Source organism: Harmonia axyridis, chromosome X, assembly GCF_914767665.1.
Source record: "Harmonia axyridis chromosome X, icHarAxyr1.1, whole genome shotgun sequence".
NCBI classification, from domain to species: Eukaryota; Metazoa; Arthropoda; class Insecta; order Coleoptera; family Coccinellidae; genus Harmonia; species Harmonia axyridis.
In genome coordinates, this window is record NC_059508.1 from 5308729 (window position 1) to 5332286 (window position 23558).

General features: G+C 29.3%; 2 protein-coding genes and 2 long non-coding RNA genes across 5 annotated transcripts; 3 read left to right on the forward strand and 1 right to left on the reverse strand.

Annotated features, from left to right (window-relative positions):
• Positions 1-5: 5 nt before the first annotated feature.
• On the reverse strand, positions 6-2456 carry LOC123686538. 2 transcript variants are annotated; one of them, XM_045626756.1, is made up of 3 exons: positions 2257-2456; positions 1877-2022; positions 6-594 (listed from the first exon to the last, which is right to left on the reverse strand). In XM_045626756.1, exons 2-3 carry the CDS (start codon positions 1918-1920, stop codon positions 126-128), a joined length of 513 nt encoding a protein of 170 aa, XP_045482712.1. In that variant the 5' UTR covers positions 1921-2022; positions 2257-2456; the 3' UTR covers positions 6-125. The 2 variants fall into 2 exon arrangements, with proteins under 2 accessions (XP_045482712.1, XP_045482713.1); XM_045626757.1 differs by lacking the exon at positions 2257-2456 and adding an exon at positions 2086-2217.
• A 1005-nt stretch (positions 2457-3461) lies between these two features.
• On the forward strand, positions 3462-6750 carry LOC123686536 (golgin subfamily A member 5). Its single transcript, XM_045626750.1, has 9 exons — positions 3462-3720; positions 3778-3947; positions 4038-4128; positions 4178-4495; positions 4545-4749; positions 4799-5032; positions 5087-5162; positions 6200-6360; positions 6590-6750. The coding sequence occupies exons 1-9, from the start codon at positions 3608-3610 to the stop codon at positions 6659-6661; spliced, it is 1440 nt and encodes a 479-aa protein (XP_045482706.1). The 5' UTR covers positions 3462-3607; the 3' UTR covers positions 6662-6750.
• Positions 6751-17647: 10897 nt separating this feature from the next.
• On the forward strand, positions 17648-20471 carry LOC123686363. Its single transcript, XR_006748461.1, has 4 exons — positions 17648-17722; positions 19907-20066; positions 20147-20268; positions 20349-20471. It is a non-coding gene; the product is annotated as an uncharacterized LOC123686363 (long non-coding RNA).
• A 280-nt stretch (positions 20472-20751) lies between these two features.
• LOC123686181 lies at positions 20752-22502 on the forward strand. The gene is made up of 3 exons (XR_006748416.1): positions 20752-20874; positions 20954-21129; positions 22117-22502. It is a non-coding gene; the product is annotated as an uncharacterized LOC123686181 (long non-coding RNA).
• The last annotated feature ends 1056 nt before the right edge of the window (positions 22503-23558 follow it).

Below are 23558 nucleotides of genomic sequence, written 5' to 3' on the forward strand. Positions count from 1 at the left end.
GAAAATTTCAATTGAAAAGAAAACTTTATTTCTTAAATAAAAAAAACAGTTTGAAATATATCATTCATAAGAGGTCCTCGTTCATCTTGATTTAAAAAAATAAATCTCAACTATTTCTCAAACATTCATGATTCTCTCTTCAAGTTATTTATTTCACCGGACAAGAAATCCTCATTATTAGTGGACACTTTTTTCGGATCTGTCTCAGCAGAATAAATAACAGTGTTCTGTTCTTCCTCTTCTTCTTCTTCTTCTTCCTCGTCATCACTATCCCCAGTATCGAATTCAATATCATCGAAAACTTCTGATCTCATAGGATGTGGGGATGGAGATCTTGGAGGCTTTGGAAGAGGTTCTAAGGAATCATTTACACAGGGTTGAATTTGACCTGGAAACGATGTTTCCATTATTGTGTTTTGGGGTTTCGTTGCTGGGGCACTTAGAGGTATTGTTTGAGGCACTGAAGGAGCAGGCAATTTATTTTTATTGGGATCAACTGAATTTAAAGGTTCTGGACTTTCCACCTCTGGTTTAAGTATGGTTCCTACTGCTGGTTTTTGTTCGATGTTTCGTTTTGTAGCTAGATTAAGCGCCCTTGAAACAAAAAGAAAAACGAAATGAACTCAAAGAACTAATAATAAAAATCAAACACAAATTCGTTAGTATTTATGAAATTAACAAACTTAATATAATTAGTGCATTTTCCTTTAGAAAAATTCATTCTAACAACACTTAAACGGAATTTCACGTAAAAGGATATAAATTTGATTCAGTTTCATGATGGAGAATTGTACCTCTTCAAATTTATATTCAGGAGGTAATTCTACTTGGGTTGTTATGAAAGAAATCAATTTATTGATCCACATTTTCATGAATTATTAATTACTTTCATGGTGTGTTAGAGAGAATTTCATTGAGCATTAGAAAGCCCTTGCAACTCAAAAAATATATATCAACTGAAAACAACACTAGTGAAATAAAAAAAAAGATAATCAGAAACCTGAAAATTCTTGATTTCGGTATTTTCTTATTCGGTTTTGTCGGCAGCATTGCAATGGAAAAACGTAAAAAGATTTTATTAGGTTTCTTTCAGATATAATGAGATTAGGAAGTGATAGACTGACTAATAATGAAAAATATATTATTTTTCTAATTTTTTCGTTAAAACCGGTATTGTTTCCATCAATAATGATCTCTCTAATTTAGTATAATGATAAAAAGGCTAACAAACACTAACAGAATAATGAGAGGTGGGAAATTGAAATTATGATAGAGAGAATGGTTATTTATAGGTATATTGATACCATAATTTTCATCACACAAAACTACATATATGTAAGTTTTTTGCATTACAAATTTTTTCAGTAAACATATAGAAATTGAATATTTTCGTGAATAACTTTAATTCATTTCATTAATGCTTGAAGAAAACCTATAGTTGAATATATAATAAAGCTTTCTAGCTATTTTTCAGGTGAAGTATCTATAATGATCATATATATATATAATCAGATATAAATATTAATCGTAAAAATGTATCCCATAATCATATATATAATATAATGAATAAATTACGCCAAAATATCAAAGATATTTTCAAGCTTTAAAAAAAATCAGTTTTTTCGAATTACTATTAACGCGATAAGCAATTCATTCAGTATGATTTCTTGTCATTTTAAATTACTCTTTGATAATATCAAACTGCGAGAAGACCGCTTGAATGTGTAAACATGCGATCTAACCTTAGGTGAGTATTTAAATCTGTAATCATATCTAAAAATACTCACCTTACGGATGTCAAACATCTCTACCCATGCATAAAGTCTATTTAATAATATGAAATTAATTTTCAAAATATCATTTTCTATGTACTTACTTGTATTCCTTCCAAGAAAGTAGGGCATACCATAAAGCGAACATTTTCCTTTTTTCCTGTAGTTTTACGGAAATACGTAATAACTTCAATTGGGGGTTCGTTATGAAGTATCTATATTCTTAACGAAATAATTCGACCGCTTCTTACTGAAAATATTAAAGATATATAAGAAAACTGTACTGGAAATAATTGATTGAGGGTAATATAACCATTAAAAACTGTTCAGGTGAGCTGGTCGATATGACTTATTGAATCAACATTACCGCACACATTGAGATATTAAATTTTTACTTGATAGATTCACATATTATGAGAATCAAATGGAACATATGCTAACTAATCAATCGAACAAAATGCATAATTTTCAATTTTATACTTACAGGCAGAAAAGTTCATAAAATAATAATCGTCTGAAAAATGCTATATGTATATAACATAAGTGAACATAAATAGATCCGAGTCGTTCTGTATCAAAGAGAAAATTTTGTTTAGCGATTTTGGTCGTAGTATTTGAGAGTACAAAATGTGTGTCAGCAGGATGCACAAATGTGTTAGATGTCCTTTCAGAGCCTGACTTGTTATTGGGTCGAAGATTTGGACCAGCGTACAATACCAACAGCGGGAAAATTCGAATGTAGGCAACATCGATTACACCAATTACTTCGGAAAAACTGCATATTTAAACAAATCATTCGAACAATTTCTAAGAATTCTATCACAATAAAATGATCAGTACGAAATGAATGAAGCTCACATTTATTGAAATAGCCAATAGAAATAAATGAATCTTAAATCCTATGACTAATTCATCAATATTCCTCCTGAATGTGAAAATCTTATCCATCTATATTATTGAAAATGTATTGCCAAACTTGTTTTGAATCCAGTCATAAGGGAAATTGATTATTAATCGAAAAATAAATTGATAACTGAAAGGAACAAAATCGAATGAAATAAATATGATCAAGATTTGGGATTCCAATTGGAAGTTTTAAGTTTAAGGGAGCGGATGCCGTAGATTAGGAATACTTTGTAATTCCTATCACAAGAAATATGATATAAAGCGCATCCACCATTTTGTGCAAATAGGATTTATTGAAAGAAATTCAGATATTTTCTCACCGGTTTGAAAAGAACTCATATATAAAAGATTGAAGAAGGATGAAAAAAATAAATAGATGTATGATCGTCCAGAATATTCACGAATTTTACCTAAAAGAAGGGTCTTCAAATATGGTGGATGCTATAGAATTAGATTCAACAAATTCTTATTTGCAATCATCTCTCTCACGAGTTTAGAGGAAATTCTCTCATTAATTTTTGCTGATAACTGATTATTTTGGTATTTGGAATCATTTGGAACTATAAAAAGAGCTATAACCCCTCAGTTTCTAAGAGACAATGATATCATTTCATTGAAAAATTTTGATATATTTTTGCAGAAACTGAATAACATGACTCAAATTAATTGTCTGAAAATCTGGATTTTATCTCGGAAAACACATAAAAAAATATGAATTTACATTATTGGAAACTTCGAAAAAGCTAAGGCCAAATCTCAAGGATATTTTATAACCTCCAAATTCAAGAACGTCACTTTGACAAACTCCGTCAAACTCAAACTCGTCAACAAACAGATCGATTCTAATGAGATGAGACACATTTTAATTTGTTTTTGTATAATTGGTTTATTTGGATTTATCGACTGATAAATCATCTCATCAATAATTGATGGCTTGGTTACAGAATCTGACTGGTCAAGCAGAAAAATTTTTGAATAAAATCGATCAGAAAGCTGCAAATGTCTTGAGCGACACCAATTCCAAAACCGTACCCCCTTCTCAGTAAGTAATTTATTATTTTGAATGTTCGCTTTATATTGATTCCAATAATATTTCAAGGCATATACTAGAACACTCGATTTCAATCCCTGACACATTTGGAAATTCCGAAAATGACCTTTTTATTGACAACAAAAGTTTTGAACAATCAATTTTAACATTGGAATCAGCAGAAGCACCAAACGAAGATGTAGTTGACCATATAGAAGAATCTGAAGAAAATTCAATAGGTAATCTCATCATGATATTACAATTGTGATACTTTATCCTGATTTGGATTACAAGGAAAAGTAAATTGCAAATAATCAATTTGTTTTCAGAGGGAACCTATTTTACGGAATCTGAACTGCCTACAGATAATATCAAGAAAACTTCATCTGTATCTTCCAAGTGTGAATCAGTGCTACAAAGGTAATATTGAAATTTTCAATGACAAACAATTTCATCTAGATATTTCCAGCTTCAGTTCCGCAGAAGACATTCAGAGATATTTGGAAAGAATATCCAAACTTGAGTTCGAGAATGATGATTTGAGTAAACAATTACTGAATATACAACACTTATACTCTGAAATAAGAAATGAAAATTCAATATTGAAAAGTAGTTTAGAAAGAGCCAATGAGGCTGTCAACTCTGCAGAGACAGAAATGGAACAATATAAAGCTCGGGCACATAGAATACTCCAAGAGAAAGAAAAAATAATTTGTTTGAAACCTGATGACATTAATTCACACAATGTGGAGGAAAATATTTATATGGGTTTCAATGAAGAATTGAAGTGAGTGTAATATTTTCCAAACATCATCACATCTAATTTTGATTTTCAGGAATGAGTTGAAGTTCCAAAAAGATAAAAATGATGAAATGAAAGATAAAATTGGCAGCTTAGCATCAGAATTGAACTCGCTTCAGCAGCAGTATGTGGTGATGCAAAATATGCTTCATCAAACAAATCAAAAACTGGAAACTGAACTTTACAATGAAAGGAGAATGTTGAAATCTATTGATGATGAATTGAAAATGAAATCACAAGTAATTAACTCATGTTGCTATCTTTTATTTCTAATTTGATGACTTATAGGAATTGAATAAGATTAAACAGGATATGGAAACAAAAGATCATGATTTAACTTTTAAAAATGAAGAAATAGAAAAATTGAGATCACTTTTAAAGCAGTGTTCTTCTGTAGTCAACGATGAGGAACTTGAGAATAGAATAAAGAATCTTACCCAGACATTGATGATAAAGCAGAATAAGATAGAAGCTATAACATCTGAAAGAAATGCATTGAGAATTCAATTGGAAAAACTGGAGGTGAGTAGACCGAGGAACATTGTTTCATTTATATTTCAATAAAAAAAATTTCAGAACGAATATCACAAAAATTTAGCTCTTGTCAGAAGTAGTCAACAAAAAGTGGTCAGTGTTAATGATACTGATGATGGTAAGTGTTTTCATTATTCACAATTTCTGTGTATAACAGTCTGTTCCTTTGGGTTAGAATTCTGATATTAGATTTTATTTTAAATTTTTTTGTTGATTTTTCTTATATAAAGTTTAGAATCGGTTTTTTTCACAAATTTCCCATGAAAGTGTTCTTCCTTTTACAAAAATAGCAAACATTTGCTCCATTTGTTTTTGGTTTTCAAAAGTATTTCCAAAAATGGGATGTGAAGAAACTTATTTTGGTGTTAATGGGTAGGTACTTTTTCCTAATGTAATATAATAATAATAATATATATATAATATATAATAATAACCTCACTAACTATGCCATGAACAATCCTATTGAATAAGCGATAAAAGGGGCAAAGGCATCTAAAATTGATCTATTTCAGATATCTATTTTTAGTCTCAAAAGATATTTTGAGGCTATTTGAACCTGTCAACTGTTCTTGTTCGTTTTTTCTCTTTGATATTTTTTTCAATAGGTTTAACATTTTTTGTTTGTGATATATCTTAATAATTATATAATGTTGTATATTTGAAACATTGGCTCATTTGTAATAAATAAATAAATAAATGTTGAAACACCCACTTGAATAGATCTAATACAAGTACTTGAAAATGAATAGTTTGAATTTGAAACAGAATTCAGCAATTGTTTTATATATATTATTAAAAATTCATGTTCATATTATGTTGACAGTTTCCTCTGATTTCCAAATTGTTTAAATAAAAAACAGTTGATGAAGAAAAGAGATCTTTTTCCAATAAGTCTTATACTGATTGAAGGTTCTGCTTAATCAAAAACGAAATTGCTATGTGGAGTTCTTTTATTTTCTTTAAGTTTAAATACACAATTTTCAATATCCCTAGGTTTTGATAACATATATGTGATCATTTCATTCAAGTTCTATTTTATTTATTTTGAGATTTTGAAATAAAGGATTCAAATCCATAATATAATGTTGAATGAAAAAATATTTATAGATCGTAAACATTATTTGTCACAATCGTTATGTTAATTGAATTTCACAGTTAAGCTGCAAGTACCTACAACGGTGAGGGTTTCACCCTTTGATGCTGGTGTTACAAGAAGGGTAAAACATGCATATTCTTCATTAGATGCTCTCAGTATCAGAATGGGAGTTTTTCTGAGGAGGTATCCAGGAATCAGAGTGTCTGTATTCTGTTATATGGTAAGGAAAAAACCAGATTATTCAATGTTTCTTCCATGATAATATAATACTTGTAAATGGAAAGAACACAGTTCTATATTATACAATGATTTGATTTATAAATGCGTATCTTGTTATAACATTCAATCGAAACTTGTGCACTATTTTGACACTAACAATTTCAAAACTATAAACTAACCCTGTGCTCATAAAAGGAGTTATAATTTTTCTGACTAATTTTTCTTTGCAGATTTTCCTACATTTATGGGTCCTTGTGATTCTTTTCAGTTATGCTCCTTCTACAAAAGGAGATTGTTTATAAAAAATTAATAGTTTACTTATTGAATATTTAAGGTCAATTGGAAATATTATTTTTAAATAAAATGTTGAAAAAATGTGGTGTTGTTCTTAGGAAAACAAAAAAATTATTGTTTCATAAGTATCTTAGATTGAGATTCTAATGAAAAACTATATTTAAGAATAGGTTCGAAATGATTAGAATTGATAACTGGCGAGATTAAGCCTTTTGAATCAAGAAAACACAAAAAATCGCCTTATTAGTGGAAATTACTTTGTTTTATTTTGTATTCTATCAGGTTTTCTTTAATGTCTTCAAGTTACATACTACGTAGCTATCAAAAAAACCTTTGTTTTAATTGAAAGAACATTAGCAATGACCCGAAACTTGCATCATGGGTTTAAATACAATAAAGAGGCGGAAACAAGTGCTCTTGCGTCAAAACCAATAGTTGTCGCAAAAATATTCTGAATACGCCACTGGTCGATAAAGCTTGTGTGCTGTAGTAAGAATTCTCGAATTGCTGAGTTCCAGTTTTGATGCCAAAATTCCAAAGACCAGTCGCTTACAGATTTGGTTTTTCTAGGTGAAAACATAACACTTCAGTCAATAAGTCCCAAGCTTGGCGTACAGATGGCAGTACCATACCACTTTTTCTCGTTAGTTCTAAGCTTCAATAGATGCTTGTCAAAATTTCGGAAAATGAAGTCGGGATCGAAATTTGAAGTTAAATGACGCAATTGTCTATTGTTTGAAAATTGGATAAATTGTGTGTTTTTTTTTTATTGGAAAATACCGTACAAGCAAAGCAATGACTCGAAAAATGTTATTCAGACTCTGTTCCATCGACAACATTGGTTAAAATGTGCTCTATTGAAAGAAATTTGGCTCCAATGAAGAAGTGATAGCCTATTTCAAAAACATAAACGAATCTTTCTACTTAAAAGTTATCGTAGTGTTGGAGTATACGTATCACTCTTGAAGGTGACTCAGTTGAAGAATGAAGTTAAATCTTCATCAAAATTGCTTTTTTTTCTGATTATAGGGCCGGGACTTATTGTGTGAAGTGTTAAGTCTGAAATAAGACGCCGACGTAATGGTTTGGACTTTGGGTCCCTATCTTTATATTCTATAATCATGAAGAGAAACGGCTGCTAAAAAAAATATCTTTCATGGGTTCGTACTGGCAAAATATCAACAAAGATAAATCCATATTGATCCATTGTTCCTGTATTGAATAAGTGAAGTAGGTAATAACGTTGGTACCAGGTCGTTCCAAGAATTCTTTCTGACGCATATCTTGACTTCCGAATAACCATAGAATACAGTGAAAATTCATGAAACACTAGTCATGTTTTGTAGATAAACTCATTCATTTTTAATCGAGTTTTACTTTTTAGATTGATTTCATAATATGATTAATTATAGGGGAATGATAAAAAAAAGGAATGTTTGACGAAAATATTTATTTGTTTGTTGTCATTCAGTAGAAAATATGATTATAGTTTACAGTTTTCGACTTTTCACGTTGAACCTATTATGTTTGAAGTAATTACACGAACTTATGCATTCGATATCCAGCTTGATCTATTGAGACCTATATAAAGTTTCAATTGACCTTAAGGAACATTCTGAAGATTAATGAATGATAATTTTAGGTCTGTTCCACTATGTATATAAAATTTCAAATTTTTTGAAATAACAATACATCTGTTGATGATTTGTTATACATTTTGTTATACCTGCATTTTCTCACGACTTCTTGAGCGTTAAAATTGAATGACCTTTTCCACTTTCAATCGATCTCATTCAATCTACCTGTGAAATTTCAAGAAAATCAGTTGAGTAGTTCTGGAGATGAGTGTGTACATAGGACAGATAGACCAAAGTTTATTTAAGAATAGAATGGAATCAAATAGAATAGCCTTTATTGGTGATATTGGATATCAATGTAGTTGCTTTCACAAGTCATAAACAATAGAATCAATAGGTAAGATCAAAATATATATGAAGAGTACAGGAGTAACCAAAAGTTATCAAAATTATAAATGTTATGAGCACAGTCAACAAACAAAATATCCACACAAAAATACACACACACATAATATACAATAGTAAAATAAATAATAGATACAATACGCTCTATTAGTGTGACGTCACACACCGCCATTTTAGTTCTCCTGTCAGTGTTTGGAATTCAAACAAATAAATTGTCATTCAAATTAGTACGGTGTCGTTGTAGGAATTGGCTTATTTTCATAAATGAGAGTATTTAAGGAACGATTTCAGTATTAATTGATAGACAGAAGGAACGAGCTTAATACCAGTAAGTTTGAATTATTGAATAATAATAATAATAATAATGTCTTTATTGAAGAGAATAAAAAAAATATTACAATTCCAAAAAAAACATAAGAAAAAATCAATCACAGGGCGGAGTTCAGATGGTGATGAAGCCATACACCCCTGCTCTGAATTCTGTATCATTCCCCAGATTTTGTAAAAAAACCCGTGTTTATTAGTTTGAAATTACTGGCATTAATCTCGTTCCTTCTGTCTATCAATAAATAGTAAAATCGTTCCTTACATAATCTTATTTATTCAAATAAGCCAATTTCTTCAACGACAACGTACTAATTTGAATGACAATTTATTTGTTGGGAGTCCGAACACTGACAGGAGAACTTAAATGGCGGTGTGTTACGTTATCACTAATGGTGGGTTTATGCACCAGTCCTAAGAACCAAGACTGAACCTAAGCAGAGCCGTATCTAGGTACTATTGCGCCTGTGGCAAGACCGAAGACAGTGCCCACCATTTTCGAAGATTTTTTTTCATCGATTATATTTTCTTATAGTATTTTTTTTTGTTCATAACTTAAGTCATATATTTTGTGATTATTTTATGCTTTGTACGCAAATTCTAGGGAAGGCTAGCGATATTTTCAATGTTTCCAGCAAGGGCGTAGAAATGGGTAGTAATAACATCCGCCCCCCCCCCCAAATATTTCCAAAATATAAAATTTTAGAATTCTCGCAAAGACGAAAAACGACTATTTTCTCATAAAAAGAACCAATCATTTTACTTTCCTCTGAAATCGACACGTAGTACAAAATCGGACCCCTTGACATGGGCGCCCGCAGAAATTTTTATCAGGGGGGAAAAATAAAAAATTATTGAAAAACGATAAGGCGTCCATGATTATCATTGAAAACCGGAAAATTGTTGAGAATCCATTACTTTCCTTTTTTCCATGCCCTTTGGATTGAGAAAGTAATATTTTGAGAAAAAAGTCCTATAACATGAATCTCCAAACGCTTTGGTTTTTAGATACCGGTATTGAAGTTTTTTTTCTCACCTTCCCTTCAGAAGATATTCAACTTGAATTGGCATAGATATTCCGATTTAAAGCTCTCTGGTAATCCGCAGGAAAATCCAAATTATTATGAAAATCCAGTTAGTAAGCTGTGATGAATAAATCAATTATAACTTATGGTTTTTATCAACAAATTCTGTAGCGAAGATCGATAAATATTCGATATACTAATAAATACAAGCATCACTAAAAAGTATGACTATACAACAAACACCCTGTATTTCGAAAACAAAGAGTTTGCTGCCTCATGTTTATGGAACTTTTTTTTCTTAAAATTATTTCGTAGCTCCGTTTTAGGAAAACCCAGTATAAGGTGAGAACAATCGAATTGGTTATAAAAAAAATTTTGAGTATTTAAGTTCCAACTTTGTTATCAAACCTCTTTTTCTCACATTACAGATATGAGTAAACGTTGTTGTAAAAAAAAATTTTTTTCGAGGACCCCTCTCTCAAGAAAAAAGAAAGATCTCCGTCCTTGGTTTCCAGATTCCTCAGTATAGCTCGTTGCGATGCGTATACATGAAAACCGAGTTGTGATCTTTCGAATTATTATGTCTGGTGCTCCAATATTTTTTCTCTTGATATTTTTGGGCGCCCCTGCAGACCTTGAGCCCGTGCAAGTGCCACCTTTGCCACGCCCTAGATACGGCACTGAACCTAAGAACTAAGAATTGAACGCTAACAAATCAATGAGGGCGTTTATGCACGTTTCCTAAGAACTAAGAGCTAACACTAGCAGGCCAACTTTTAACTAAAAACTAAGGGCTCAGTATAATATAGAAGTCCGCGTGCGCCGCATAGAATTTCAATATTAACGAGTACCAGTTTCTATTTTATGTTCTGTATTCGTGTTTATCGATGAAAAGTATCAGGTGTATCTGAAAAAATTAAATTTAATTTTTCACAATTAATATCAATGTCAAAAAAAAAGTATAGAACAAATAGAAAGTAGTTCGAGCCCGCCTCAACTAAAAACTAACAAGAGAGTGCATAAACGCCACTGAATTCTTAGGTTTAGTTCTTAGTTCGTAGTTCTTAGTTCTTAGGAATGGTGCATAAACCCACCATTGTATATTCATAAGAGTCGAACAACTTGAAAAAAAAATAGAATACATTGTTCACTAATTCCTCTATAATTTCATTTTTGAAATGTTTAAAAGTTAAGTTCTTGAAAGAGGAGTGTAAAACATTATACATTGATGTTGCGCAGAAGTCTTATCACTATTTTTTATTGTTTATATTAACTTTTTCTCATATTTCACAGTGTACAGAAAAATTGCTCAGGCAATTTGAAGTGTGAATTCAACCTGCTTGTCAAGATTTCTCATTAGTCATACTCTACACTAGAACCTCATTACCAATCAACCGGTGTAAGTTCCTACTGTTTGGAGTCCCGTAGGGCCCTGCCTTTCTAGGTAATGATAAATTATCTATATTTAGCGGCTAATATTTAGAAGGATTTCACATAACCATTCTTAACTAATGAATCTAGGGTGTAGTGTTAACTTCAGAAGAATACCACTGAAAATTATAAAATAAAAAAAATCATATTTGAACGGCTTACTGATTCACTGTTCAAAAAATGTGCCAAATTCTTCCGAGAATACTCAAAAGTAGACTGTAGAAATAACTTAGATTATAATTAACTTCAGTCTATTGTTCCCTTATCAAATAATTTCATTATGGTCGATGTTTAGCGTTATCCTTTGTATTATGGCTTATTCATGAATTTACAATAACATTTCACTGCTAGGAACTTGAAATGAGCAAGTTCTTTGTTTCTTGAATAATATGTTATCAATCCAATGGAATTTTTGTTATTGTATGCATAATTGTTACTAATTGGAAATACTATTGTTTCATAGTACAATTATCAATTGAAAGAAGTAATGGAGTTCAATTGTTCTTATAACATGTGTCTGGAAAAAAATTATCTGAATCATTCATTATCGAATACTTGATGTATTTCTATATTGCATTTAATTTTTTTTTTATTTCTGTCCATTCGTAGGTGATAATACCATATTACGTTGCAATTTCCAAAATACTATTATATTTATCGAGATCTCTAAAATTTTATGAAGCTGTTATCACCACGTAAAAATAATAAAATGAAAGAACTACAGTTATCCAATATTCCAATTAAAATCGATAAAATATCATCCAATGAAAGCAATCTTGAGTGAAGATCACCAGTTTATCATATCATTTGAATTTACTGAATCCAGGTGTACCTCAGGGAAGTGTTTATAAGCCTGTTGTATCCCCGTGGTTGTTGTTTAAGGAAGAAAGATTGTAACCGTATTATCATTGTATTCATAATTCCTGTTGAGAGTTGATCCTGGTTCCAAAAACGATAAAAACACATTCTGAAACAGAAGGAGAATATATTTTTAATCAATTGAATAATTTTACATATCTTCAATCTATTCATACATTTTTTTTTATTATAATGAATATAAGGCACATGTTTGTTTCAGGGCATTACAATTATCAGTTTGAAAAATTCTTCATACCTTTACAGTCAGTAATAGTTTTTCAGTCATTGATCATCGAATCAATTCTTGCATGATGAAATGATTCAATCCCTATATGGTGTAAAGTTTTCAATTATGCATTCTTTCACTAATTTTTGTTACTTGATCTATCGCATATATTTTAAATACTTCAATACTTTTTATAACACCTATGAGCGGCAATATTACATATATACCTACATATATATATATATTGTTATTGATCGACTATATTGTTTTATATTTTCTAATGGATTATTCAATTCCAAATTTGATATAACGATCCAATAACAAAAAATAAATTTTGACTTTTCAAAATTCTTCTGCCTTTTCTCAGGGTTCAAAAAATCAATTTCAGAAATTAGAAAAAAATTAATTGAGAATGAAAAATTGAAAATGAAACTATGAACTTTAATACCTAACTAAATCTAAAATTACTTATCTATAATTCTTCAATCTTCAAATTTTTATCCAGCAAATCCTCTTCTGTGGTATATACTTCTCTATGTCTATAGAGCTAACCTCAAATCTTTAATCTGATTACTTTCAATGTTCAATGACGTCTTCTATTTCTATATTTTCTGATTTGATATTTGATAACTTGATTCGAGTGATGTTAACCATGTTTTATTACTGACTGTAAATTTTTGTTTGAAAAAATCCACCAACCTTTTGTATACACTCTGCATTCAGTAAATGATTTTTTATTTGTATTTTTATATTTCTGTTCATTTTTCTTGTACCGCATTGCTTCTTTTCGCTTGTTCATATTCTGTATTTCTTATTTCTGCTCTAATATTCTTTTTGAACTTTATCTATTGTCTTATATTTTCTTTACAAATTTTTATTTCATCCCCCAATTTTTCCATTGTTTCATCAATATTTTCTAACTTCTCTTGTGTTTGTTCAATTTTCAGTTCAGTATTATTTATTTTCTAACTTTTCATCTTGTTCATTTATAGCAATAATTTATATATCCATTCTCCTTTCCATTTTTTGTGAATTCTCTTCCATTTTATTTTCCAAACTTTTTATATTTTGCTCAATTACTTTTGTATTTTGTTCTATTTTATTTTTAATGTCATTGCTATTCTGTTCCATTTCTTTTCTCATTGTTATTAGCAATTCCACAATACTATGTTCATTTATCAATGGTTTTCTCATACATTCTTCTTTATCTCCATTCTCTCCAGTTTTCGTTTTACTTCTTGTTTATATTTTTGAATAGATTGATGAAATGATTTAATTAATAATGTATTAATATTTGAATTTTTCAAAACAATGTTGTAGTTAAAATATTACTAGCCACGCGTTGGGCGACAATTGTTATGGATTGACTATATTGTTTTGTATTTTCGAATAGATTATTTAATATAAATTTGATGTTACGATCCAATAACAAAAACCTAATTTGGACTCTTCAAAATTCTAATGACTTTTCACAGGGGTTTGTTAGGGTTCAAAAAATCAATTCAAGAAATTAGAAAAAATTTAATCAAGAATGAAAAATTGAAAATGAAAACTGTAATACCTAATTCAATCTAAAATTACTCATCTATAATTCTTCAATCTTCCAACAAACTTCGAATTTTTATTCAGTAAATCTTCTTCTGTGGTATATACTTCACTATGTCTATGGAGCTAACCTTTAAGCTTCAATCTGATTACTTTCAATGTTCAATGTCGTCTTCTATTTTTGAATTGTCTGATTTGATATTTAATAACTCGATTCAAGTGATGTTAACTGTAACTGTGTTAAATGTTTTTAGTTTTAATAGACTGTAAATTCTTGATTGAAAAAAATCCATATATATATATTTATATATAGTTTAATAAATGAAGTTATCACATTGTTATAGATTCATAGTTTGTTTTCCTGATTTCATAATGTATATTTATCATTTCAATTCTAATTCATATTAATAAAAAATTAAACAATCAACAGTTTTATTATGTTTTAAACATTTTTGTCGGAAACACTGTTCCGAACTATATTTTATAGTTTTTATTCGTTTAAAACGTATAATGATATAAAAATTTGATGCCTGTTTTTTATAAATAGTTTCAAATATTGTCTTCGATACATTTTATTTTATATAAATAGTTTCAAATATTGTTATTGATTCAAAGTTTGTTTACCTGATTCAATAATGTATAAAATGAACCTTTATCACTTCAAATCTAATTAATATTAATGAAAAAAATGAAACAATTAACATTTTTATTATGTTTTAAACATTATTGTCGAAAACAATTTTCCGAACTATATTTAATAGTTTTTATGCGTTTGAAACGGATAATTATATAAAAACTTGATGCCTGTTTTTTATAAATAGTTTCAAATATTGTTTTCAATATATTTTATTTTATTCCTTTCCATTAGTAAATGAAGTTATTATTGTTATTGATTCAAAGTTTGTTTACCTGATTTAATAATGTATAAAATGAACCTTTATCACTTCAAATCTAATTAACATTAATAAAAAAATGAAACAATTAACATTTTTATTATGTTTTAAACATTAATGTCGGAAACACTTTTCCGAACTATAGTTTATAGTTTTTATTCGTTTCAAACGTATAATTATATAAAAACTTGATGCCTGTTTTTATATATAGTTTCAAATATTGTTCTCAACACATTGTTCTTTATTTCTCTCCATTAATAAATAATGTTATTATTATAATTGATTCATAGTTTGTTTACCAGATTTGATAATGTATAAAATGAACCTTAATCACTTCAAATCTAATTAACATTATTAAAATAAAAAAATGGAACAAATAACATTTTAATTATGTGTTGAACATTAATGTCGGAAACACTTTTCCGAACTATATTTTATAGTTTTTATTCGTTTGAAACGTAGAATTATATAAAAACTTGATGCCTGTTTTTATATATAGTTTCAAATATTGTTCTCAACACATTGTTCTTTATTTCTCTCCATTAATAAATAATGTCATTATTGTAATTGATTCATAGTTTGTTTACCAGATTTAATAATGTATAAAATGAACCTTAATCACTTCAAATCTAATTAACATTATTAAAATAAAAAAATGGAACAAATAACATTTTAATTATGTGTTGAACATTAATGTCTGAAACACTTTTCCGAACTATATTTTATCGTTTTATTCGTTTAAAACGTATAATTATATGAAAACTTGGTGCCTGTTATTTATAAATAGTTTCAAATATTGTTTTCAATACATTTCATTTTATTTCTCTTTATTAATCAATAAAGTTATTATTGTTATTGATTCAAAGTTTGTTCACCTGATTTAATAATGTATAAAATGAACCTTATTCACTTCAAATCTAATTAACATTAATAAAAAAAACGGAACAAATAACATTTTTATTATGTTTTAAACATTAATGTCGGAAACAATTTTCCGAACTATATTTTATAGTTTTTATTCGTTTAAAACGTATAATTATATAAAAACTTGATGCCTGTTTTTATATATAGTTTCAAATATTGTTCTCAACATTGTACTTTATTTCTCTCCATTAATATATAATGCTATTATTGTAATTGATTCATAGTCTGTTTACCAGATTTAATAATGCATAAGATCAACCTCTATCACTCTAATTCTAATTTGAATGAATAAAGAAATGAAACAATTAACATTCTTATTATGTTTTAAACATTAATATCGGAAACACTGTTCCGAACTATATTTTAGAGTTTTTATTCGTTTAAATCGTATAATTATATGAGAATTTGATGCCTGTTTTTTATATATAGTTTCAAATATTGTTTTCAATGCATTGTATTGTACTCCATTAATGAATAAAGTTATTATTGTTATTAATTCACAGTTTGTTTACCTGATTTAATAAATTATAAGATCAACCTTTATCCCTTCAATTCTAATTTACATTAATAAAGAAATGAAACAATGAACAGTTTCATTATGTTTTCAACATTAATGTTGGAAACACCGTTCCGAACTATATTTCATAGTTTTTATTCGTTTAAAACGTATAATTATATAAAAACTTGACGCCTGATTTCACTTATAGTTTTAAACATTATATTCAATACATTGTATTCTATTTCTTATTTCTTTTAATGAATAAAGTCATGATTGTTATTGATTAATAGTTTGATTTATCCACCTGAATTAATAATGTATAACATCAATCTTTATCACTTTCATCTACATAAGGTACTCATTTTCAAGTGAGTTTTGTTAGCGTCAGCTTTTTCACTGTTTCATTAAGAAATTTTTTTTCCGCATTCTTCAACCATCACCTCATAATATCATATCAACTCTTCGATGAAAATGAAATACATAATTCGGATAGATTTCCTCTTCCATTTTTGAATTTATCTTAGTTGTAACATTAATCATGTGAACGAAGAAATAAAGTTTTTCTCTGCAGTGATTTCAATAATACAAATTGATATATTGAAACAAAATTGATGAGTACCTAAGAAAGAAACCGAAAATTAATAGGACGAACTGAAAAAACTGAAATTAATTATTCAATTGCTTTTTCATTGAAAAATTCTTATCAGCACCTTGAATAAGGTATCTTGACCTACCTACATAAAAAGGAAATTAATCGTTTTACCTTCATTCGTCAAGTCGACATTGACATCTGTTATTGATTTTCTATCAAGGGTTCACATTCCGTCTCAGCAGCTACCGCAATTCTTTTTTTCATGAAAACAAAAGAATTACCGAAATTTTTCACAAAGTTTACCACCAATGATGAGCCATATAGTCCACAAGCAATTTCCACTTACCCAACTACGTCTTACAGGTTTGTCTAAATATTCCACACACGGAACGATTTATATGATATCGAAAGTAAACGTGAAGAACTGGTATCAATTTTGAGTGATATCATTCAATTTCTCACGTGTTATGCAGCAGAAAATGATTTCCTCTATGTGTTTTCTATAATACCAATGTCATCCGAGACACCTTTCAGCAATGCGAGTTTCATAGAATGGAAATTATTCATTACGTGGGCGGAGAATTGTATTCGGGCTTGGTTGAACGTGTATGGTAGACTTAATCAGTGACGCGCAGGTCGTCAAAGACTATATAAAGGTGGAAACGGTCCCAGAATCATTATCAGTTTTCAAAGTGCTTTGGTTGAGTAAAATACTAAGTATCCATATGTGCATAGTATCATTGAAGTTTGCATTTGCTGAAAATATTCAGGTCTGTAAATGACAATCATTCTTAATACAAAAATCTCAATTTATTTCTACATTTTCGGTTTCATATGATTTACAATTTTTTTTTTTTATTTCGTTCATCAAATCTGTAGTTCAAGACGCAACAAAACGAATTGTTTACTAATAAGTGATTGTTATTTCTAAAATTGAGATCATTTTGAGTTTTCTGAGCTAATAAATTAAGGGTGGGCTTCCCCTGGGCTTGGATTTTAGCGACGCAGTATTCTGGGATACTTTCCATCAACAATATTTAATTCAAAATTTCAATTGCATATTCGATTGAGACAAGTGATATTAGTTTGAAGTTTTTGCCGAGAGAATCAATTACTCCATAAAAAAAAACTTTTTGAGATATGTACTTTCTGTTTATAAATTGAATCATTTGAAATTTGTTAGGTTTGAAATATTGTCGAATATTGATTTTATGTATGTATATATATACCTATCTATATTTCATTTTGATGGGATCAATAAGATTATGCTTCAGCTATATTTGCATTGCGTCTTTTTTATAGTTTTTTTATAGTTGACGTGATAGAGAAAAATTAAATAAACTGAAATTTTTTTGAATGTTTTTGCAAGCTTTTCGTTTCTGAAAATATTGAAATACTAAAGTATTCATACCTTTAATTTTTCATTTCCTTCATGAAATTCATTCCTTTCAGGACAAAGAAATATAATTCATTCTTTATCGGTTTGATGGTTGAATACAGATTTGGATTATGACCTAACCTATTGTTTCTTTATCATATTGGAAGAGATAACTAATTCTCGTTATGAATGTTTTTCATTTGATATTTATAAAACGTAGTCTAAGTTGTTTCTGGATAACACGTGTTACCAAGACGACGGTCATTGAAATTTCAAGATTTGTTATATTTTGATAGTAAGATATTTATGGATTGTTTTCTATTGAAACTTGAACTGAATTTTAATCAATACATTTATATGTGTGCTGGTAATAAGCCATTATTGAACATCTTTCTGAAGTATTTTCCCGTTTAAATGAATAACCGACGCATTCGCCATTTAGCATCGACTCATGTATTTATTATGTCTTATAGAACAACAAATTTCTCATGTCGAAGAAAAATATTGAAGCTGGTTTCAAGGTCATCTTTTATTATTTGAAATCTTACAAAAGAAGGAAAATCTGTTTATGCAATCACAGCGCATGCGAAATGAGCTTTCAAGTTTGAATAGTGCAAACTGCAAATGCGCAAAGTGCAACTTTGTTTTTTTGCGAGGCTACGCACCTATATATGAGCATCCTGCAACAAGGTGCTCCCATTCATCAAGTGGTTGTTTATCGAGTATGGTCGGATAGTAGTACAAGTAGTTTTTAATTGAATTTGAATTGATTCAAATTCATTGAAGCAGAAAATGTGTTTATTGTGCGATTCAAAAACGAGAAGATTTTCTTAATTCAAGGTGAGAAAATTATCATATCATCGTTTGAAATTTCGTTTTGTTGTTCGTTATTATTACCAATATTCAATGAGTTGCTATAAACATTTTGATGAAATAGGCATGAATCTACTTAAACATATTCTCGATATTTATTTGTTGTGCGATTCGTCATATTGTGAGTGAATTTTGTTTTCATAATATTGCGTAGGAGGGAAATCATTGTTGGAAATCGAGGGAATAGTTATGCGCATGTGCAGTTCTTGTGATTGGTTCTTCGGAGAATCAATCAATTTAAGTATTCTTCTTCTTTTTGAAGCAGTCCATTATCCAATATCGTGTGAAATACATGTGAAAAACATAAACGATCTGAATGATATTAATTATTGGGTGGTATCCATTTAAGACATTTGATGGAAAATTTGGTGAGCTTGTTTAAGGCAAACCATTAATTAAAAATCGATGAAATCGCTAAATTGATAGAGCGCATGAGCAGATGTTCTTTTTGATCTTTCGAAAAATCAATATTTTATAATTAGGCAATCTTTTTTTTGAAGCTGTTCTTAATCGAATAACATGAAATGAAAACAAAAATCATATATCGATTCAATCGGTTTTATTTATTGGGCATTATTCACTTTTGAAATCAGCCTTAAAATTTATTTAATGAATAAAAAGTAAATGGACAAATTCGTTTTTATTATTTACTGATAAGATATGAATTCAAAGTGGAATAAGCTGTTCAATTTTTCATTTTCAGGAGAAGAAGAAGAAGTTCTATTATGGATGAAGACTAGACATTGCTGAAAATGTTGAGGATATTCAGATGGTGTTTAACATACTTCTGATCACTGATGAGTGACTATTTATGAATGTATGCCTCAATGCAAGTGATAAGAGTCTGAGATACAGAAATCTGGGTGAGTTCTTTCATTCACATTTCAAATTTCCATATCTTGGTACAAGGTTGTGTATAGATTTTAATTTTTCTATTCTTCAGGGAGGCATGCTATTGATCAAAATATAATATACTACGCACCATAATTCAAATCAATGATGAGAAACTGTTTATGAATGGATGCCTCAATGCAAGTGATCTGAGTCTAAGATACAGAAATCTGGGTGAGTTCTTTCATTCACATTTCAAATTTCCATATCTTGGTACAAGGTTGTGTATAGATTTTAATTTTTCTATTCTTCAGGGAGGCATGCTATTGATCAAAATATAATATACTACGCACCATAATTCAAATCAATGATGAGAGACTATTTATGAATGGATGCCTCAATGCAAGTGATCTGAGTCTAAGATACAGAAATCTGGGTGAGTTCTTTCATTCACATTTCAAATTTCCATATCTTGATACAAGGTTGTGTATAGATTTTAATTTTTCTATTCTTCAGGGAGGCATGCTATTGATCAAAATATAATATACTCTGCACCATAATTCAAATCAATGATGAGAGACTATTTATGAATGGATGCCTCAATGCAAGTGATCTGAGTCTAAGATACAGAAATCTGGGTGAGTTCTTTCATTCACATTTCAAATTTCCATATCTTGATACAAGGTTGTGTATAGATTTTAATTTTTCTATTCTTCAGGGAGGCATGCTATTGATCAAAATATAATGTACTATGCACCATAATTCAAATCAATGATGAGAGACTATTTATGAATGGATGCCTCAATGCAAGTGATCTGAGTCTGAGATACAGAAATCTGGGTGAGTATTTTCATTCACATTACAAATTTCCATATCTTGTTGCAAAGTTGTGCATAGATTTCAAGCTTTTATTCTCTAGGGGGGCATGCTGTTGATCACCATACAATATACCTCGCACCGTCTCCATTTTGAGTTCATCCACACTTCTGAGCACCTGAGAAACCAATTGCACAAGAACGATAAGGCAATATTGGGATTTGAGCCATGGAATACATATAGTGACATGGTTGATTTCTAGCATTAAGCTACTGGATGGTATGTCCCATTTAGTGACATCAATTCTCATATATTAGATATTTAAGTACAATATTCATTGATTTAAGGAGAAATTTTTTTATTGAATGGGCAATGAAGCCCTTCAACTCCAACAGTTCAAGCCTATTATCAGATTATGTGAAATTAACTGAATTGAGTGAACTTACGATGATATCAATTTGAATGTCTCATTTGAATTTTTTACAGTAAAATATGTCAGTTGTTCTGAGAGTTTGAACATATTTATTTTTCATATAGCTCATTGAAAACTTGGAGCATTTAATACATTTAATTCTAACGTCAAACACTACTGTAGTAAGAACATAAACCGAATTTAAGCGAATAACTTGGTTATCATTGGTAATTACTAAAAATAACCAACTGCATTGAACCGCTTTTGGTCATTATTGGTTATATCACATGACGTCATGAATTAGCCCTTCTATGTCACCCATTTGGATCGAAAATAACCAAACATAGTTACACTCAAGTCTCGAGAGCTGGGTTAAACTTTCGGTCATTAAAATACCATTTCAAAAGTAAGGTTAAATTTGATCAAAAAAGTTGGTTATTCGTGGTGATTCCTAAAGATCTATAACCAAGGACAAGACCAGAGATATTAGTGTTATTCGCTTGAATTCGCTCATTATCAATATAACTAATCATTTATATTTAGTACTAAATGTATCGAATAATAATAAGTTTATTTCTTATATGGAAATGAACTTCACTAATCAAATGTTTGAATAAATAATGAAAAAATACTTTCTTATGTGATACTAAATTGTTATATCAGAGTGACGTCATCAATGACGCCATAGAGACTGAAATTGCATTCAGATGACTACTTTGAATTTAACTTCAAGATTGGATTTGAAATTCCACAGGCAATCTATTTTGTTGTAAATAACTACCAATGATGCAATGATTTTGTTATTTTGGGATCATATTTTAAATCTGTTACTGATTGCAATATTTTGGTCTCAGGTATTTTGTATGATGGCTTTGTTTAATTCCGACTGGAACTGGAGAGAAATAAGATGGGGATAAAGCCATCTTTCCACTTGAAATCGGAAGAGAAAGGAAACAAAATCCATTTGATGCTACCCGAAAACTCCCAAAAGGGTAAGAACAAATGCATTTTTTGCCATATCTTTCATTTATATTAAAAACATCTGGACAATTCAAGTTCATTCAACTTGAGCCCTTCAAGCATTAAATAAAAACGAATGCTCGGTAGGATATCGAATATACGCTTGTTGGAGACTTTAACGTTCCGTTAGGACAAAAGTTTACGTATCAATTCTAATCTTCGCTGAACAAATTATACAAAATATTTGAAGAATGTAAAGAATTACAATCTTTTTCCGTGTTTTTTAAGCCAGTTTTTTGAGTTTTCCGTATGTTTTAAGTCCACTTCATTCAACATTTTTTTGCTGAACATCAAAGTTCAAAGCTACACCTGGAATTTGAAATATTTCGAGTTCATACTGAAAATTCTTCTAAATTTTTATTCTTGAATAATTCATTCACACTAAGTGTCGTTATAATAACAATTTAATTATCATCAGAAATTCAGATATTTCACAGATATTGAGATAAATACGTTTTGAAAACGAAAAATGTACAGATCAAAGTCTGTTTTCTAAAAATATTAAACATTTTTGAAAAATTGCTGCTATGTAGGGCCAATTTCATAAACGAAAATAAAGTCTCATTTCTCGTGAGAAGTTTCTTTCACAAATGAAACGTTTTTCATAAAACAATTTTGAGGTTATAATAGAATAGAATATGATTTCATTTTCCAAATACTTAGTTACAAACTTGCAAAATACAGAGAAGACGAAACAAGTCAAAGCTACAAAAATCACAACATTAATATTATGAGACAATCTCTAATAATAAAAGAAACATCAGTACAACAATGTGTCACAGTAACTTCTACACTGAGAGAATTTTTCCACTGTTGCAACTGAAAATTGAATAACCGCAACGAAAAACTCTATTGAAATAGGCACCAGGTAAGAACTATGCTTCGTTAGCGTATTCATTTTACTATTATTCACTTTATTGTCGAGATAATATCATCTTGACTGAATATCACGAAAAACTTTGTTACCGTTGCATTTATGTTTTACGTTAATAATTAATGTCACTTCTTGTCCCAGCTGTAGTCATCCTTGATTCAACGTGATGAACCTTACTGTCCCAACATAAAAATAATAATATCTAATACATTTATTTGTACATAACATAACTATCATTAAATGAAATGCACAAAAAGAATCTGCCATCAAGAATTTCATGGCATGTCATAAAATATTAATTGAAACGTTAAAATGCATCGAATGAAATCTTATATATATCATCTTGATACCAGAATAGAGCCTATTGAAATAAGAATGAGCAGGCTAAATAAGTCATTCTAT

Excerpts from the sequence above, each read along its gene's own strand:
- LOC123686538 (XM_045626756.1), bottom strand. The coding sequence starts at position 1,920 with ATGTTCGCTTTATGGTATGCCCTACTTTCTTGGAAGGAATACAA. Across the intron at positions 595-1,876 it reads CTTTCTTGGAAGGAATACAA|GGCGCTTAATCTAGCTACAA; the intron begins GTAAGTACATAG and ends TTTTGTTTCAAG.
- LOC123686536 (XM_045626750.1), top strand. The coding sequence starts at position 3,608 with ATGGCTTGGTTACAGAATCTGACTGGTCAAGCAGAAAAATTTTTGAAT. Across the intron at positions 4,750-4,798 it reads AATTGAAAATGAAATCACAA|GAATTGAATAAGATTAAACA; the intron begins GTAATTAACTCA and ends GATGACTTATAG. Across the intron at positions 5,163-6,199 it reads TGTTAATGATACTGATGATG|TTAAGCTGCAAGTACCTACA; the intron begins GTAAGTGTTTTC and ends TGAATTTCACAG.